The sequence below is a fragment of the Toxotes jaculatrix genome, chromosome 11, assembly GCF_017976425.1.
Source record: "Toxotes jaculatrix isolate fToxJac2 chromosome 11, fToxJac2.pri, whole genome shotgun sequence".
NCBI classification, from domain to species: Eukaryota; Metazoa; Chordata; class Actinopteri; family Toxotidae; genus Toxotes; species Toxotes jaculatrix.
The window spans coordinates 17,406,840-17,424,325 of NC_054404.1; the positions used below are offsets into that span (position 1 = coordinate 17,406,840).

The 17,486-nt window shown below is 45.0% G+C and overlaps 1 protein-coding gene across 1 annotated transcript; it reads right to left on the bottom strand.

Moving 5' to 3' along the window:
• Positions 1-10,064: 10,064 nt before the first annotated feature.
• irf2bp2a (interferon regulatory factor 2 binding protein 2a) lies at positions 10,065-12,665 on the bottom strand. The gene is made up of 2 exons (XM_041049757.1): positions 11,521-12,665; positions 10,065-11,186 (listed from the first exon to the last, which is right to left on the bottom strand). The coding sequence occupies exons 1-2, from the start codon at positions 12,353-12,355 to the stop codon at positions 10,468-10,470; spliced, it is 1,554 nt and encodes a 517-aa protein (XP_040905691.1). The 5' UTR covers positions 12,356-12,665; the 3' UTR covers positions 10,065-10,467.
• Between the last annotated feature and the right edge of the window lie 4,821 nt (positions 12,666-17,486).

Below are 17,486 nucleotides of genomic sequence, written 5' to 3' on the forward strand. Positions count from 1 at the left end.
ACTTTCATCTGCATCCCCAAGCAAGCTCAAACACTGCAGCAGCTGTTAGACCACTCACAGGCACAGATAGAGTTCTAAAAAGTACTAAGGTGCTATAGTTGGCACACCCCCTTTCCCCTCCAGTGATACGAGCACAGACGGAGCCAGACCTGGATAAGAGCGCAAGGCTAGGTGTGGCTGACAGTTATCCTTTAGCTGTCCTTCTGCTGCACTGTAGTACTGTATGTGCGGATTAGGCTACCATCAAATTATCTGATTGTAAATGAATAAGTGGCATGTAAGGGTTAGGGTTAGGGTTTTGTTCAAACACATACACGTGTTTACACGTGTATGTGTATGTGGAAGGTTACATTTATTTTGTATTCATTCATTTATTGGTAAATCATGGCCTATTAATAAAAAGCAGATAGAGCCGAGAACAAGTCGAGAGATAAAGAGCAAGCAATTTGTTGTTTAGATCACTTTAGACAGCTTGTGTTGCAAAGCAATTGCTTTACACATAGTACAACACAGGCAGTTCAAGAGAGACAGATTGTATCATAACACGAAGCTAACAGTGAAATACATATTTTGAACTTTATCGCTGTTAAATGAGAAAAAGTATTATTGATAGAGAGGGTAGCTGCGATCAAGGTCATATCTTGAGACAGACTTATTAGGTTGCTGTGTCACTTTGTGGCTCAACAGACTAAAACACATGACTTATGTTGCAAGTAGTGACTTTGCAACAGAGCTGCCACGCTGCCTGATGTATCTGAGGTCATTCTTTCACAATGCCTGACGGAGGAGTATAGACCTGCCAGTAATAACTCACAGCCAAGCTGTTTGCTGCAGGGTACAATCACCAGCCTGATAACAAGTGCAGTGAGGACACAGATATTCACACCCTGCAAAGTCCATGAAGGACATATTTTGATGATAAAAAAGGCTTGTGCTTGAATAAGAAAATATATATTCTGTCTTCTGAATTTTATTTTTAAAACAATGTAACTTCTGTTTGCTCCAAGAGGCCACTTTTTTGGAGTATTTTCAAAACTCCTACGTGGCTGAAAATCCAGCACCTGTAAGTGTGGATTCATCCAAATTAAGGGCTGAAACCTTTCAGGTCATCACTGCAAAGACTCAAAATCAGTTGCCTGATAGTAAGACTTTCAGGCTTCAATGAACTCAACTGGCTATGTTCATAGGTGGGAACCTGGTGAGGGATCATGACCATGTCGTTGCTCTACCAGCGACTTCTACTGGTTAGCTATGCCCCTGTGCAAAGTACAGGGCGGGGCGGTGATTACCATGAGCACAGTTTGTATCATGCCCCCCCTGATGACACTCTTGGCTGGACAGGAGAGGAATACAATTTTATAGAGCATTTTAAATTCAAAGGAAAAGGGAAAAAAAAAGTGTAATGATAAGAGTGTAATGATAAGGCTGTGTTGCTGTGTGTGCTCTCTCTGTTTCCCTGGCAACGCACATATTGACATGCTGCAGTGCTGCTGCTGGAAGTTGGCAGGCAGCCAGGAAGTACCCTGCCTGCACACAATCTCACATTCTGTCTTTTGCCAGCATTATCACTCCAGCTTCGCCCAATTCCCATCTCATTTTTTCCTTCTCCATCTTGGTTGGTTTCTTAGACCAGCTGAACGCCAATCTGAAGACTAATGACTTGGGTGGATTGTGTAGTGTGTGTGTGTGTGTGTGTGTCAGGGGTGTTGGGCAGAGAGAGGGAAAGAAAGACAGTGCGACGGGGAAGGAGAGCGAGTAAGAGCCCGAGAAAAACATGGAGGAGGGAGGGGCGAAGTCTGTGCCATGCAGTGCTTGCATGTTAAGATGAATAGAGGGAAAGGCGAGCCTTGTGTTATGTTACAAGAACATAGTAGTGGCTGGGGGGTTGGGCTCTACATCAACAGATGGATAAACCCGGGAGAAGAATGCGTGCCAAGCGCCAAATGTATCAGCGGCTTGCTGGGGCATGAAAATGTCAGGTGTCAGCGACGAGCCACGCGGTCGCTGCTATTTATACAATCCACCATGTGCTGGATGTACACATAAGGCCTTGTGAACGAGGATGACGGGGGGGGTTAAGGCTAAGAGTATTGCCAGGCAGTGGAGGAGGAGAGCAGGATAGATGAGCGGGTGACTCACCTCTTTATCAGCCATGGATACAGACAGCCCGAGAGGAGCCTCCATGGCCCTATGTGTTCAGACAGGTTGGGCAGGGAAATGTCAACACCAGGGAGGGCTGTGCATGGCTAACAACCTCATGGACGGATAAGGGCTAGCATTATCTCATCTGCAGAGCAACACTCACGCACTGCTGGTAAGGCTGTACTTAGACCCGGGGCAAGTGTTGACTGATCATGTTAGAAACATAGCAACACATACCAGTTAGTACGTGCCTTTTCAAGTGCCGGCTTTGTTTTGCCGCCGCTGTCTTCGCATGAGGGTATAAATGACACATGCAGCTCGGAAAGGAAATTTGCAAAAGCTCCATGCTGACTGAGAGCAATTTAGTGGGTTCTTACTCTCCAATTAGTGACTGGCTGGTGAGCAAGTAACCCCATCAAAACACATCAGTTGGCATTTTGTTACACAGCCTTTTCCAAAGCCCTCAGGGTCTGTGTCAACTGCGTCCTTGTCCAGACAAAGCCTTCTAAACCCGGGATTTCATTTCCACATTGTGCCCCGGTGTCCCCTTCATTGTTGACTTTTCCACTATGTGCAAGACCAGGGCATTTGTACCAGTCTGTTAGGCCCACGTCAAAAGAAAAAGTATCCGCTGTTGACGGCTAGGCCATTCTTGTTATTCATGTCATGCCTGGTGGTTTAGTAGGGCAGGGTGCAGAATTTTCCAGAAGCAGCTGTGTGCTAGTGAAGCTGACAGTGCGCCAGCCCGAAAGGGTTTCTATCTCTCTCCTTTCTCTCTCCAAAACCCTCCCGCCCCTCCCTTCCCCTCCATCGGCATGCTTGGCCTGGTGCCCGGACTTACTCAAACTCACACTCAACCAGAAATATCCGCCCCCCCCCTCCTCCCCTGAACATATCCCTCTGGCTGAACAGAGAAGCTTCCATCACTCCGGATGACACTGGATCATTTTTCTCCCCCTGCACATTCCAGCCAAAGAGAAGGACAAGGGAGGGGAGCGGCTGCTGTTTCTGCTCTGTGATTATATCATTACAGAGCAGCAGACATGTATACAGTATATCAAGCACAACCTGTCATTAGCATACTTTATTTGATGATGGCTAAATACAAGTGTGCTTTTGTTGGATCCAACCAACTGGATCGCCTTTGTGCCAGTACCGCAGAATTAAATCCGGGAATGCTCTCTCCAAGCACTCCAAATGTGCGATCAACCTTGAGCTATAAAAATCCTTCTCTTATTTACTGTACCATTATCCACCCACCCCCGACCCCCCAACACCTGTTGTGACATGCTCTGCCTCAGTTATCAGATACTCTGAAAGCTCTGCTAGAGGTCTAAATAAACCTGTCCGAGCAAAACAATTGTGTAATGCACTCGAAGTCACCGGTTCCAATAATAGCACACACCTGTCAAACACAGTCCCTGCTTGTTCTCTCTATTGACCTGACCTCCTTTCACTCCTTAACTCCAACTCAAATGTTCCATTGCTGGAAGACGACGTAAACACTTCTCGAGAAAATTATTTCCAAAAATCGCAGACACAAAGAGAGGGAGGAACAAGAGGTGGAGGTAAAAGCTGGAGAATAGAACATTTTGACTGGCAAGGGAGAGTGAACAAAGGCGATAAAAGCTTTATTCTGCCTCTGTAGAGATTGTGCAGTGGCTGCCACTATAAAGCCTTGATTGACAACAACATTAGCACTCAGAGGAGAAATAGCTCCCACACACAGTTATGTAACACACAAAGAAACTGCAGCGAGTTTGTGGATGGGTATTAGTGTGTGTGTGTGTGTGTGTGTGTGTGTGTGTGTGGCATGTACGCACGACATATTCCCAGATAAAAACAAAAGTGACAGAATATCTAAGTGTTGTTCTTATCTTCTGACAACTGTATGCCTTCAAGGAGATGAAAGGCTATGCATAACACAATGAGGATCTCGATGGAATCCTGGATTCATGCAGAATATAAAAGTTGTCTCAGGCATTTTTTTTGTGGCGCTTTGTTGTTTGGCAACGTGATGGTGAAAGTTTAATTGTGCGGTTGCGGTGGAGGCAGCTGATTTCGTTGCATGCAGACACTGAGCGCTGTGTCCCAGCTTGAACTGACGATAATTGTCCGTGGCTGAGGCCCGACGGAGGAGCGAGCGGAGAACAGACAGGGACAGGAGGAAATGAGCATCCCATAATACATCACCACAGATTTGCTGACACACCCCAGAAACCGAGCCATTCATCAGCCCACCAGCCCGTCCCCTCATCAGGCCCTTTGCAGCAAAGCAAAGACAGTTGGCATTCAGATGGTCAGCTAAAACATTTTTACTGCATCATATCACTGTGTGGCTGGTTTGTCTCCTTTTTATCTTAACATGAGTCTCTGTACCAGCCCATTATTTTAAACGATCTGCTTAACTCCTGTATCGTGACGTCAGGCACATTCTGTATTTTTCGACGCAGGCTTTGTGTCATTATTCAGCTTAAAAGGCTGCGCCCAGATGGCCCTCACGAACCATCACATCCATTTGAATCCAGGCTCTCAGCTGACTAAACAAGCACCTCGGGGGTGCAGAGGGACAGACAGTCACCTGCTACCCTTCCATGCCTTTACACACATACACTACACACACCACAATCAACACAAAGCTGGCAGCTCAGCCAAAAGCTCATTCACCAGCCATACAAAGGAAGATTACATCTCTGAGCAACACTCCAGCAGACAGTCGATCACTAAGACTGTATCAGTGTTTTTCAAAAGGTCTGTCTCACTGTCTTTTCAGAATACGCACTGCATGCTGATGAACTGTAGTTCATTTGTAATTTGCCAAAGCGCTGAAAGTCTACAGCAGAGCAGCTGGCTGAGGATCCTTCCAGAGCAAAGCAGTGCTAGCTGCTCGCGTGTTTACTTTTAGCACAGCTCATACTGACAGCTAGATCTAACTTTAGCTCGTGTCAGAGGTGGCAACAAGCATCTTACTACTGTGACTGGCATGCCCCTCCCAGAGGCCAAAAATATATGTCTGGAAGGAGTTCAGACAGAGAAAAGGGGAAGTCGTGACTATTATTTAACACTATTGTTGGATCTCTATGTATTTGTACAATGGAATAAATTTAGAGGCCCTCATAGGCTACATTCTACAGCCATATTCTGTATCTGAAAGTCCTCAATCGCAGCAGATAATACTCCTCTCTCTCTCACCTCCTATTTTTCATTTAGTCTAGTAGCAGCACGCCATCTTATCAGCTGATCCTGAGCCAGAAGCTAGGAGTAGTTGCTCAGCAGAAAAAGGAGGGATTGTGCTGGGCTCGGCTATAATATGAAAAAAAAAAAAAAAAAAAAGCCCAAATGCTCTTGGATCAGTCCCATGCTTTGTCCTCATCTCTCACATTGCCTCTTTCCCTCGTTCATTTTTCATCCCCTCTCCTTTCATCTTTTTGTCCTGCGCCCCCTCTCCTTCCTCTGCATTCTGCTTGCTCTCTCCTTCCTCCTCCTCCCTTCTATCTCTCTCTCTTTTTCTCTCTCTCTGCTCCACTTATAAGATTTGGCAGCACTCCAAGATCTGAGAAAAACATTGGAGGCATAGCCTCGTTTTGATGTCTGGAAAGAGAGGGAGGCTGAGAGTGAGAGAGAGCGAGAGAGTCCTCATTTCCATTTCACAGACTTGATTCACAGCAACACCACAGCAGAGAGGAAGAACACAGGAATATCGAGAGATTGAGCGTAACCGCCAGTCAGAGAGAAAAGGAAGGATGGAAAGACAAGGCAGACAAATCTTCGATCGCAAGAAAAAATGGAAAATTAGGTTTACAAATTGAGAGGGTCACACTTATAAAGACATTCCGAGCCAAACAAAGTAATGGAAAAAATGTCTCTAAAATATCCTAAATATTGATTGTGTTACTGTGACCTTTTAAGGACAGTGATCTGTGCTGTTTCTGTTCAGTGGTCTAAATAGAAAATAGCTAAAGTGCAATACAAAAACGATTCGAACTCATTGAACTCCAGCAGAGAAAACACGAAACAGTTCACAGGCCTTTTGCAGTAATTGGGTCTCATACCAGTCTGAGAGAAAGCAAATTTGGCACGCAGCATTGTAATCATCTTAACTTTGCAGGCCTTCATGGTAAACAGGCCAGACCAGTCAGATGTAAACCCCCCTCTCTGGACCGAGCCAAGAATCAGAAGGGAAATTTTACACATCCTGCGGATTCAGCTGTGCTCCTCCTAATTGCTGGTTGGAGCTCCAGCTTCTCCCCCAGTGCTGAGAAGAGAAACCGTCATTACTAGTCTCACAGGAGCCCGAGCCCAACTCCAAAGGGAAACTTTGATTGATGAAAAGAAAAAGAGGCAGATCCGAGCGTGTCCTCGATACAACATTTGCTGTGACCTTGTTTTCCCTGACAGGTCTAAAATTAACCAAGCGGATCAGTTATACTGGGAGCGGAGAAATGTGGACCAGATTCTCCTTTTGGCGCGTCCCTGTCTCCGCTTGCTTTCAGGGGATTACAGCAGCACGAGCATGCCTTTTGATTTATTGTGCTAAACATAGATTCATTAGTGAAACAGCTGGCTACACTGAGTGCTTCACTGTCTCCCACACAGGCCTTCCCTCCCTCCACCCACCCACTGGACCATATTCAACATTTTAATGTAAAATAAATGCCTAAGGATTAGAATTCGGAGCTCTTCGGTTTGGATGTTGTCGGTGAAATGCTCTTGCTATGTCAAAATTAATGTCTACAAATGCGATTATCATTTGTAGAAAGTAATTTTGGAGCACCATATTTCTTCACACTATCAATATTAAGGTAGCGCAACTGAACCAGAAACATCAAACCCATGTTTACTGAGCAGGCACGTGCCAGTTAAAAAAAAAAAAAAAAAAAATGCACCTCATGTTCCAAAGACAACAAAGATGAACTTTGACCAACACAGTTATGGCTTTACTATCACATCAACATCTTTGTGTAACACTGGATACCAGCCTACAGTTGAGTTAACCATTACGGGGGAGAGACAGGGAGAGAACACACTTTCTTCTTCACCTATCTGTTAATGCCTTTCACTTAGCTTGATTAACAGGATTGTGTCAAGTAAATCAATCAAACAGTCAATGAGGGATTTTATGACCATTGATTGGGCAATGTGTTGCAGCAGCCTGATAAAGAATGTCTGGGCTGGAGAGATATTTCACAGCTGGAGCATCAAATACTTGGATTTAATCCTGCTACCTACATGAGAGTAAGATCAACTGTACTGTAGCCTTAGACAAAAACTATGATCATAAAGCATCGGAAGGGGGAGGAACCTAAATTAATCTTTGCCCAAGGTGATATCAGTTTCACCTGGACTTCACCTGGCTGAGCCTCAGACGACATGTCTTACAAGGTTTCCTATAAAACAGTTCCAGGGTAAGAGCACATCAAAGTCAAACTTCTGTCTCATAAGCAGGAGCTTAATCATTAAAAATCCCTGAAGGTTCTCATAAGTAAACAAAATGAAAGCCTGTGAGTCATTAACCGCAAATGGCTCTTGCATGGTTACACTGAAAACAGAGGAGATGTTTCACTCAAGTTGTAGTATAAACAAAAAATATATAATCAGAAAAATTAAAACTGAACTTTATGCCATCAACTCTTTCTGACCTTGTCTACACACGATGGTTGTTTACTGAAATCTCTCAGAGATATTCCCTCCTGCATATGAATCGACAAGGCTGCACCGGAGCATCTGCTGTGCACCGATTTCACTGGTAGCTATGCAACACCAGAGCATTGTGTTATGACAGAGCCACTTCCAGGGACACATTATCACTGTATTAAATAAGGTGCAGGCTATTTTAGTCGGCACTGAACAAACAGATATTGGCTGTGCTGCGATAAATCTTGATGAGTGGAGAGAGAGAGAGAGAGAGAGACAGAGAGAGAGAGAGAGAGAAATGTTCTTTTGTGTCTAAGTGCATCATACTTTGTGCCAGGTTACGAAAACCTGGCTCTCAGCTCTGATATTCTCAGATGTGGCAATTTCAATTTGGTTCCCAGTACACCGTCAGAAGGAACAAGTAGGTCAAAGTGCCGACTAATAAAAAAAAAATAAAAAAAATCTCTGAGAACAGTATGTAATATGAAATATGGAGTGGGTGTGTTGCAGATGAGCACAGTAAAGTGTTAACCTTTATCAAACTGGACCGCGTTTCTGGTTTTAAAGTCCAACTGATAAGATAACTTTCCACTGAACGGAAAACGACTATAAACAAACAGCTGTCCTTAAAATGCGCACTCATGAAAAACAGGTTTCTGACGGTCAAAAGCTGACGAGTCTCAGATCCCTTTGGAAAAGCTCTTATTTGCTCTCAGTGTTTTGTTGAGAGTCAATTTTGTCCATGACTCACTTTTAGTCATCTCAGTAATTGGGGGGACAATAATTATCCATGCCTTTCTGAGTTGGCTCAGTGGGGTGCAAAGGCTATGTTTTCATTCAACATTATGAATCAATCAGCTAATCAGGACACCACACAGCTTATTAGAAAACGGGTAATCCCTGTCAAGACTTTGAGGTGCCTGCAAAAATACATTAGAAACACGTCTGTCAGTGCAGTGAGGTCAATAAATCCCAAGGTGATGAACAGATTCATAGGCACCAAGTGAACTGCTAAAGAAACCACGTAGGAGCTGCATGTGGGGCCTTTTAGTTACAAACAAAAAAAAACCCTGCTTTTGGATGGCGAGCTCTTGCTGCATTTTGGGGGCTGCACTGACAGCTTGATAAAAAATATGGGCAGGAAGCAGATTGTGCCTCAAATAATTACGCAACTGCCGACTACACCAAGTCCCCCTCTTCACGAGATATTATCCTCCACTTGGTGCAGTGTCAGCTACAGGGGAGTGAGAGTTCTTTGTCTGAGAGGAGCAAAAACAGTCTCTTTTGCTTCTTCTCTCAGACACAGTAACTGCAATTTGTCACATAACGACCCCATGAGCCGCTCATCGCTCGTGGGGATGAGTCTGGCTGCCTGCTGGCCATTACGGAGACAGAATTGCTGTTTTTATGGCTGTGCTGCCATGAATCTGCAACAATTACATTTGCATCTGAAGAGACACAGACCGAGGTTTGGTATTTAAGGCAGCAACAGTGTTATTGTTTACTCTGAAGGAGCACACACATCATGCTGAGGCAGAAATCTGGTCTTAGCATGTGGAAGAATGTTGCAGGATCAGCGATAGTGTGGCACAAATGTAACACACAAACACACAAAGTAAAGGGGTGTTGCTGCAGTGCTTATGCACCTAAATCATGCTTAGAGGTAGTTTGTAATGCTGACTTTATTCATAAATTGTGATTTGTCAACTGCTTAGCGAATCAAAAGTACGATTATTAGAAAATAACAGGTTTGCCTAAAATCAAAACCTGCACACCTTGATAACGCCGTAACACAATTTGCATACAAGCTTGAAAATATGTGGCGCCAGCACGAACACTAAGATTGTTATTCAGAGTGGTTAATTTCAGCAAAAGTCCTAATTTGTGGTTACACAACATGGTTACACCATGGTATCATGTTGACAATCGTGCACTTTCTCAGATTACTGACTCAACAGATTCCAGCTGACTGAACATGACTTGGCACCTATTTCTGTTACGCTGCAATCAGTTACAGTGATGCACAAACTGGAGCAAATTTGGAACAATGTGTTTGTTTTTTTTCTCCAACCATGCCTTTTCCATGAATCACGAAAAAGGCTTGTGTGCAGAAAAAAGCCGCCGTCCTGCAGCCTGAAACAGTAGCCTACTTATGTTGTGCAGAGCGTAAATCAAGTCTCCTGAGCCGTCACAACAAGCCTGCGTATCAGAGCACAGAGCCCTATCTCATCATCTGTCCACAGTCCTCGTGTAACTTAATCACTCAAATGAAGCAAGCTCAGACAATATGTTCATACAAGATCAGAAATTGTATTTGGCAATTTTTAAACAAGTGCATACAAGTACAGCTAAAAGCATTTCAGTTTTGCCAAGTGCTCGTAGAGTAGCATTAGTCACATTCTACGTTAAACAGGAACTGCCACCAGACCTAGAAGTACATCAAGAGTTTTGTTAAACATCAACAAAGAGGAACGTAGTCCATTATAATGAGTACATACCTTTATCTTCAAAAATATAGAAACACAATGTATTCAAAAATCAAAAATTATACAACCATGTTTACGAAGTATACTCTTCCCTTGGGTCCAATATGTACAAGTCCGTTAGTTTGTTTGAATGGTATGTATGTGATATTTATATATTTATACTCATATTTTTGCTTCCCCTCCCCAAAGAAGTGTTCAAACAAAATCAAGGGTCCCTCTCCTTTTTTACTTTGACATCTCCTGCAAGGATGGTGGCGATTTCTCCTTGCATGAAAGCCCACGGTACGTTCGAGCCAACCAGGGGACATTTCTCTCCACTTGGACAGTACACTTCACCCGTGGCACCTTGCTGCTTTATGCTTTCTCTCGAGCACGGGAAGCAGAACTTGTGAGAGGGCACAGACGGGCACTGAACAAAGTGTGTGTCCTCCAAACGCTCGTGGCACAGCGTGCAGCACAGGGGTATGCTGCCTGGTACCGAGGAGTCCGGAATGCTTTGGGGGTGCACTTGGTCCATGCCTGGCACGTGGGGGGTACCTGCACCAGATGCATCTCTCTGCGCCAGCCTCCTCTGATTCATGGAGGACGGCGACAGGGGACTGCTGCTGTTCCTCCGGGTGGTGGAGTGGACTTGGTTGGCGTCCTTGGGGGAGCTGTTCCCACCTGCATTGTCTGCCGCCATGATGAGCGCCGCCATGGGGGACTGGCCATTCTGGGCCGCCTCAGGTGGGGTGGTGCGGGAGTGGGGGGATATTGTGGAGGGGGGAGAGGCGAAGCTTGGCGGGGGAACTGGAGGCATTTTCAGTCCGTCAGTAGGTGGTGGTAACCACTGCTGTCCTTCTCCATTGAGCTTGGCAGCTGTCGCCTCTCCCTCTGGTTCAGGCGACGGTTTTCTCTTCATGTTCCGGGGGTGCTTTCCTCTGTCTGGAGGTGGGAAAGGGTTAAACAAAACAGTTGAGTTGCACAGCTCAGACAAGGATCAGCAATTACACTGGAAGAGAGACGTGCATTTTTGCTGCTCCCTGCTGCACCACAGGCTACAAAACAATGACAGCAAACAGCACAACATATAAGCTTACAAAAAAAAAAAAAAAAAAAAAAACACACTTATGCAACCTGAATTTTGCAGACATGATACCATGTGTACCATTTGTCCATTATTAACCCATTCCTGAGATTGAATGGGTTAATACAGATGATCTAAAAAAAAGAAAACTGCACAAAATCCTCGTGAATTTAAACACTGCTGGTTGCTTACCAGACTTGGAAGCCGTGGCGCTGGCCTCATAGCTCATAACCCTTTGTTGCATGGCCGCATGGTCTTTCTTGAACCTGTTGTCGAAAGTGTGCAGAGCCATCAGATCCCTCACCGTTTTGCCCTTGCCCATCCAGTCAGGGTCTGCCCTGTTTTTGTGGCTCTCAGAGATCTCCGGCGTAAGACTGTCCGGTCTGTGTTTCTCCTTCACCTCTCTGTCGTGCTCGGTGCTGGAGACCGAGGCGGGTCTCTTGCCCAGGTCGGCGGGACTACCGGCCGCCAGTGCGGAGGGAAGCCCCATCTGGCCCGGTCTGCCGTTGACGGCGTGCACCGGGGTCATGTTCCCGTTAACCAAAGGCACTAGATTCGGGGGGACCGTGCTATTCCTGCGCGGGTTCGGGCTCTGGCGGTTCAGCTCCGGCGGCTCGTCGGGCTTAGGAAATCCATTGGGGACGGGAATGCCGTTCGCCTGTCTGCCCGACTGATACTCAGGACCCAGCCTGGGCGGGCGGTCGGAGGAGAGCGGGTAGCGGTCCAGTGGCTGCGGCGGCCGGGAGCCGGGGTCTCCGGCCGCAGCGTGGTTGATCGCCTGGATCTCCTTCCCGGAAAGCTGCGACTTCCCCGGCCCGGGAGACCTGCCCTCCTGAAACCCGTGAGCCCTCTTGAGCTGCCGGGCCGTCTCGATGACAAACTCAATGCGGTCTGCTCCTTCGTAGTTGACACATCCCCTGCAGACGGGCTCGGTAAAATCCCAGATCATGGCCCACGGCATGCGGGGCAAGTCGCACAAATAACACGACTGCCTCCTGGAAGAGGCAGCGACCGCCGCGGACGACATAGCGCTCGTCGTCGACCCCCCGAAAAAAGAAACCCGAAATGTGTCTCTTCCTGCTCCCGCTTTCCTCCGGGCTCCCCCTTTAAAAAGCGAATAAAGAGCACAAGTTCCGTTCCGTCGAGAGAGATGGTGGGGAAAAAAAAAATAATAACAATAAAAAAAAAAAATTGGTTAAACTCGTCCTCTCCCGACTTTTAGAGCAACAACGTTGAAGTTTTAGAGGGAGAAGTTCATGTCAGTGTGTACTTTACTACGGCGCTCCTCTATCTATCTCCACTGACTCTCTACTACTGGCTCAATGTGGAGCAGTGACGTCACCACGGAGGAGCTCTAAACGCCTGCTTCCACTTCAGTTTCTATTGACTTGATTTCTTCGACAGACACCCCCCCCCCCCCCACACCCACCTCACCCCCCCACCTCCACCACCTTACACCACCACCACCACCACCCCCGAGTTTACTGCAGCCTCTGTCACTCACTGCTTTTATTTATTTTTGTTTTATTTATTTATTTTATTTATTTATTTTTTGTATTTTAATTTAATGACTTGAACCTCTGCCAAAACTGCACCCAGTTCAGCCTTACGACCGCCTCCGCCTTCGAAGGGAATAACCCACGGCTCTCGCTTGATTAACATCATCATCATCAAAAAAAAAAAAAAAAAAAAAAAACATCCTGTCGTTAACCAGCCTGTCTGCGACTAGTAAGAGATTTTTTTTAATTTAAATAAGTAGATAAATAAATGTGTGTGTGGCTGTAGGTTGGCGAAAGACCGACAGAAAAAAAAACAACAACCGAGAGACTCTCCAGCTCCTCCAGTTGACTGCTGCTTTGTCCTAAATTCAGAGCGTTATCCGGTTGAGGCTGAAAAACGCTCGCTGCAGCTTGTTTTTGTCAATGCACAGCGCCGCGACGCCATGAGCTGCTACTACTACTGCTGCTGTGCAATGAATGAGGTGGGTCGACCCTAGGAAAAACAACAAGGCTACTGTAATCCAATGGCAATGTGTAGGAATAGAATCTCAAAAATGTTGTGCAGCACTATTAGAAGACATTTGTTGTTGTTGCTGTTGTTGCTGTTGTTGTTATAGCACAAAATCACAGGGAATATTTTTGGATTAACAGAGAGATTTTACTGCCCACATTTTTTCTCTGCTGCTCTTTTTTTTTTTGTATGTGTGTGTGAGCTTTTACCAGCATGAAGTCAATGTGTAGGCTACTGACCAGGGATTTTTTATCACCGCTTAGATAATGTTTTCCCTGCAGTATTAATCTAAAAAAGAAAGAAAAAGGCACCTCCATTAGCCAGTAACCAGGAAGCTCTGTCATGAGGTGGGGATTTCCAGCCAGTGTGTTGTAAACTTGAATGGATCGGGGTCACAGCATGAATATAGCTCTGCCCACATTTTATTCTTGTGTGCTGAGCAGTCAGTCATCCAAATCTGCCACCACTAAATGAAATTACACTGGAATGAATCAGCCGCTCAGACTCAGACTTTTTTTTTTGTCTTGTGAGTAAGTTAACAATCAAACAGCACAAAGAATGAAAGAAGTTTTAGTCTGAGAGGTGTACTAAGATTAATGACTGCACTATCATGATGTGTGTTTTACATAATGGAAAAAAAAAATTACTAGAAACAGGTCATATACCAAAAACCCAGCCAAAATCCCCTGAGGTAAAAGTGTAGGTTTGAACTGGAGGAGTGTCCCACTAGTTCAGATTCCTCCCTCTCATCTGGTCTCATTCCAACTCATTGCAGCTTAGCCTCAGGCTTTGGGTGAGGCAATGCGTCTGAAACCTGCAGACACAAAGCAGGATATGTTTGTGCAAGTCCATGTGACGTTGGAAAGAGGAAGCAAGATGTTTAGTCACGTACCCTCATCCGCCTCACCCATCTAAGGGACATCAGGCCACTTGGCTCCCTGCCTGCAGCCATGATCACGCACTGTGGCATGAGGCTTTTCTTTAAAGGGTTTCTATAAACAAAATGAAGCAGTTGTGTTGCTCATCTGTTGCCACCAAGCGCATATAATTGTAGCGCAGTTGTCATATGATTTTACACGATTGTTGTTGTGAAACTCCTGACATATTCTGAGCACAAACAAACAATGCTAGACAATAAAGTTCCCTGAACATTTGCAGACGTCACAAGGTTTTAGTGCCCTCAGTGTTACTCTGACTGTAAACTACTGTATTTCCCATCACCGCTTTCTCTCAATCTCAGTCCTTGTTGGGTGAACAACACTAGGAAGTGTTGTTAGGCTTTATGACACAGTTAGGAAATGACTGTTGTGAGGGGCAAAATAAAGACTTTCCTTAAGATTGGTGGGAAACAGTTGCCTAATGCTTTGATCCTTCGGTTTCCACTCAGTCGATGTTTGTGCAAGCAAATAGCTACACACTATTATGCAAGACGGAGGCATGCTGTGATTCAATTAAATCCTAAATGACCTGATTCTATAATAAGAAGATCCATTGATTACAAATAGAAAAAAACAAAACAAAGCCACAGTAGCTTCAAAGCAAAGGCAGAGGTGTTCTGAACAGAGGCGACAAAGGTCTGAGAGGAAGCCAGACATGCACAGATGGCTCTGACTGGCAATATGAACCATGTATACAGTAAAATCACTACCGTGTGACCCGGCTGGTGGCCATCTCATTTGAGCCTTGCCACTAAACCAAATGGAGTAGCTGTATAATGCTGCTCTGAACTTTTTTTTTTTTTTTTTTTTTTTTTTTTGAGCAGTAAATTGAGACATGAAGTAGCTAAATAAAGAGTGAGAGGAAGGTGACGGCCAGGGGAATACCCAGCATGTGACAGCATCACAGGCCTGATCAGATGACGTTATTTTAGTTCTATCGCTTTCTGAACCTGTTAAATTTTATAGTGGCCATCTTTTATTGATGGGAGTGAACCATTACGAATTCTCTCTGATGTTTTGTGCCTAAGCGGAGTACACCGCTGGATGTTTTCTGTGTTTCTCCCCACCAACAATCACGTTATATAACCCTTTTAGAACAACTGCTGAGGCGCGCACTGAACTAAACTGTAACATGTTGCACCGACATAAAAGGAGGCTGTAACAGGACAGTGTGAGGACATATAACTGAAGTTAAGCATCTGCTGTACTGACCTACTTTGGAGCTTAATAGCTGAACAGAGTGGCAGAGGAGAGTGATTGTAAAGAATAATGTGCATGCCTTACAGACTTCCTGTATATGTAACAAGGAGAGGTAACCATGGAGATTATCACGGTACCCCCAACTACCATAAATATCCTGTTTGTGGTGCTATTAATAGCTACAGCTTTGCACTGCAAGGATTAGAGGACAGAAGAAATTTGGGGAGCTCTGAAAGATAATGTCGAAGCATCCATCTGTCATATTTGCTGGCTTCCTCTTTCTTTTTTTTTTCTTTTTTTCAAAATGAAACATTAGCCTCGATGTGATCTATTGATTTTCTGAATGGATTAATTCTGTTCTGTGGATGCATGTGTAGAGCGGGGAAACTGCGTGCAGCGTATGCTTGAAAACTCAAATGAAAACAGAAATTAGCATCGCGAGGAGTCAACTTTGATGTAGGTATAAAATGGTGGAATTCAAATAAAATGGAGGGTCGACGGCGAAAAAAGGGAAAAATGTGCTGGGCGGCTGGAATCTGGGGGCTGGAGGCTGCAGAGGTGATGTCATTGGGCCAGAGCAAGAGGCGAGTGAAAAACAAGTCTCTCTCTTTATTCTGATCCTCTTTGCAGTCCCAGCGGGGGGGTGGGGTAGGATGGGGTGCGGGGGGGTGAAGGGGGGGGGGTTGGCAGTCGGCCAAGGCAAGGGCTGCTGGGAAATGGCAAAGGATGCCAAGCAGGCCCCACCGCCAACATTAGAAGCTCACATCTTTGTTCTCAGAAACCTGGTGTGCTGCCAAAGGCCTCATTTCGGCTCCATGGCATGATTACACTGGATGTAGGCCAACTACTGAGAGCTTGCTCGTTCTCCCTCCCTCCCTCCCTCTCTCTCTTTATGTTCCCTCCCTTGGCTCTCTCTCTCTCTCTCTTTTTCCACTGCCTTCAAAAGCTTTCTGCCAAACATGCAGCAGTTGCCATGGCTGCAGAGAATGGAACATAAAAAAGTGAGTAATGAGTCAGGCTTGGACCCAGATGTGCCACATGTGTATCCATTTAGAAAAAAAACAAGATGGTAACATATCCCCTTAATCTGCCGGGCTTGTCAGGGGGACAGACGACTTAAGTAAATAGCAGAGGGCTGGGAGGGGAAAGTGGAGGAAAAAATCCCCGCAGAAAAATGTAAATGAATGCAATTGTTTTCACATCCATTTTTAAACAGAAGGTTGTTTCAGTGGCTTACAGCACAGGTTTATTTTGGCAAGCAGGAAGAGAAAGACCTGAACTTTGCCACTGTAATGCCGTGCTTAAGTGAGCTTGCATGCACTGTGAACTGCTGACATAATTTCCTATCCAGTGGAAACCCCCGTGTGTATATATATATGTGTGTGTGTGTGTATAGACGCAACCAGACGTTGATGTAAACAACCTTTCATTGGCCTTTTTCTTGTAGCAGCCCTACAGTGGTTTGAACTAACTGAAGGAGACTGCAGGTTTAGCATTTGTGTATTTGATGCTCATTAGAGTGAGTAACATGACCTGCACATATAAATGGCGTCTTAATTTATTGCCCATAAAAGGCCATTTCATGCCTGACTCATAGTTGTTGTGTTTAGCATGCTGAACTGAACTGTGCAGTCATTCCAGCTTTGTGACCGACTCAGATAAAATTTTCTAAATGTCATTCTGCTTCATTCTCTCTCTCACACATATTTTTAATTCCCAGAAGGACGGCACCATCCACAGCCACTCCTACAGCAGCACTGCACTTGTTTCTTCTTACACCTTGACTAATCCTCATGCAAAGTCCTAAGGGACTTGGCACATCATAAGGCTCTTCATAGTATACATTCATAGTGTGAATGTATACTATGAAGAGCATAGTGTATGTATATGTATGTACAGTAAGTATTTGAAAGTGTATGTTTTACACATGCTTATATTTGGACACAGCATTTTTTCCAGCATCTCTATTCGACAAAGCTTTCTTTTTTTTTTTTCTAGTTGAACCGAAAA

Bases quoted from the DNA above. Each gene is read 5' to 3' on its own strand.
- irf2bp2a (XM_041049757.1), bottom strand. From the start codon at position 12,355: ATGTCGTCCGCGGCGGTCGCTGCCTCTTCCAGGAGGCAGTCGTGTTAT. The intron at 11,187-11,520 runs GTAAGCAACCAG...TCCCACCTCCAG, and splicing joins CGCCACGGCTTCCAAGTCTG to ACAGAGGAAAGCACCCCCGG.